Consider the following 757-nt stretch of genomic DNA (forward strand, 5'->3'; position numbering starts at 1 on the left):
CCACGCCGCCTGCAGCAGCAGCAATCGCTGCTGCAGCAGCAGCAACTGCTGCTGAAAAATGCAATGTGCATTTTTGGTTGTCTTCCTTTGTCTGACCTCATCTTTTACTCCCTTGTTTCTTTTAATATTTTATTTATTTATTTATTTATTTTATTTATGTAATTATTTATTTTATTTAATTTGTTTACTTAGTTTATTTAGTTCATTTATTTATTTATATATTTTAAATTTATTCTCTTTTCCAGATTCCGAGTTGCTGTGCCGCTTGTCTCCCCGCGACTCATTGGGGTTTAGGGTTTAGGGTTTAGGGTTTAGGGTTTGGGGTTTAGGGTTTGCGCAATTAGAGGACAAAGACTCAAGTGCATTTTTACTTAGAGATGAATCGAAAGAGGGAATAAGTTTTGAAGATGGACTGTTGCTGCTGCTGCTCTTGCTGCTGTTGCTGCTGCTGCTGCTGCTGCTGCTGCTGGCGACACGTAGACTCTGGAGCAGCAAATGAATAATAAGACAGGAAGCAAAAGGGGAATTAAAGGGAAAAAGAAAAGTTGAAAAGGAGAAAAGAAATTAAAAAGAAATTAAAATTAATTTAAATGTAAAAATATCAAAGTCGATTAAAACAAACTTCAGAAAAAAGAAAGAAGTTAATAAAAAACAAAAGGGTTTCCGTTTGCTGCTCCTCAAGCAGCAGAAGGGGCGCTCTGTTGCTGCTGCCGCAGCAGCAGCTGTTGCTGCAGCAGCTCCTGCTGCTGCTGCAGCT

General features: G+C 38.8%; 1 protein-coding gene across 1 annotated transcript in view; it reads right to left on the minus strand.

Moving 5' to 3' along the window:
* Nucleotides 1–677: 677 nt before the first annotated feature.
* ETH_00037100 (uncharacterized protein) overlaps nucleotides 678–757 on the minus strand; it is a gene marked incomplete at both ends in the record, with an annotated part of 1,599 nt that continues 1,519 nt past the window's right edge. The window contains one exon of the mRNA XM_013380893.1: nucleotides 678–754. Within this exon, the coding sequence (XP_013236347.1) occupies nucleotides 678–754 (77 nt within the window). The remainder of the gene's footprint in view (nucleotides 755–757) is intronic.

Source organism: Eimeria tenella, genomic scaffold (assembly GCF_000499545.2).
Source record: "Eimeria tenella Houghton genomic scaffold, Eth_scaff2916, whole genome shotgun sequence".
In the NCBI taxonomy this organism is placed as follows: domain Eukaryota; phylum Apicomplexa; class Conoidasida; order Eucoccidiorida; family Eimeriidae; genus Eimeria; species Eimeria tenella.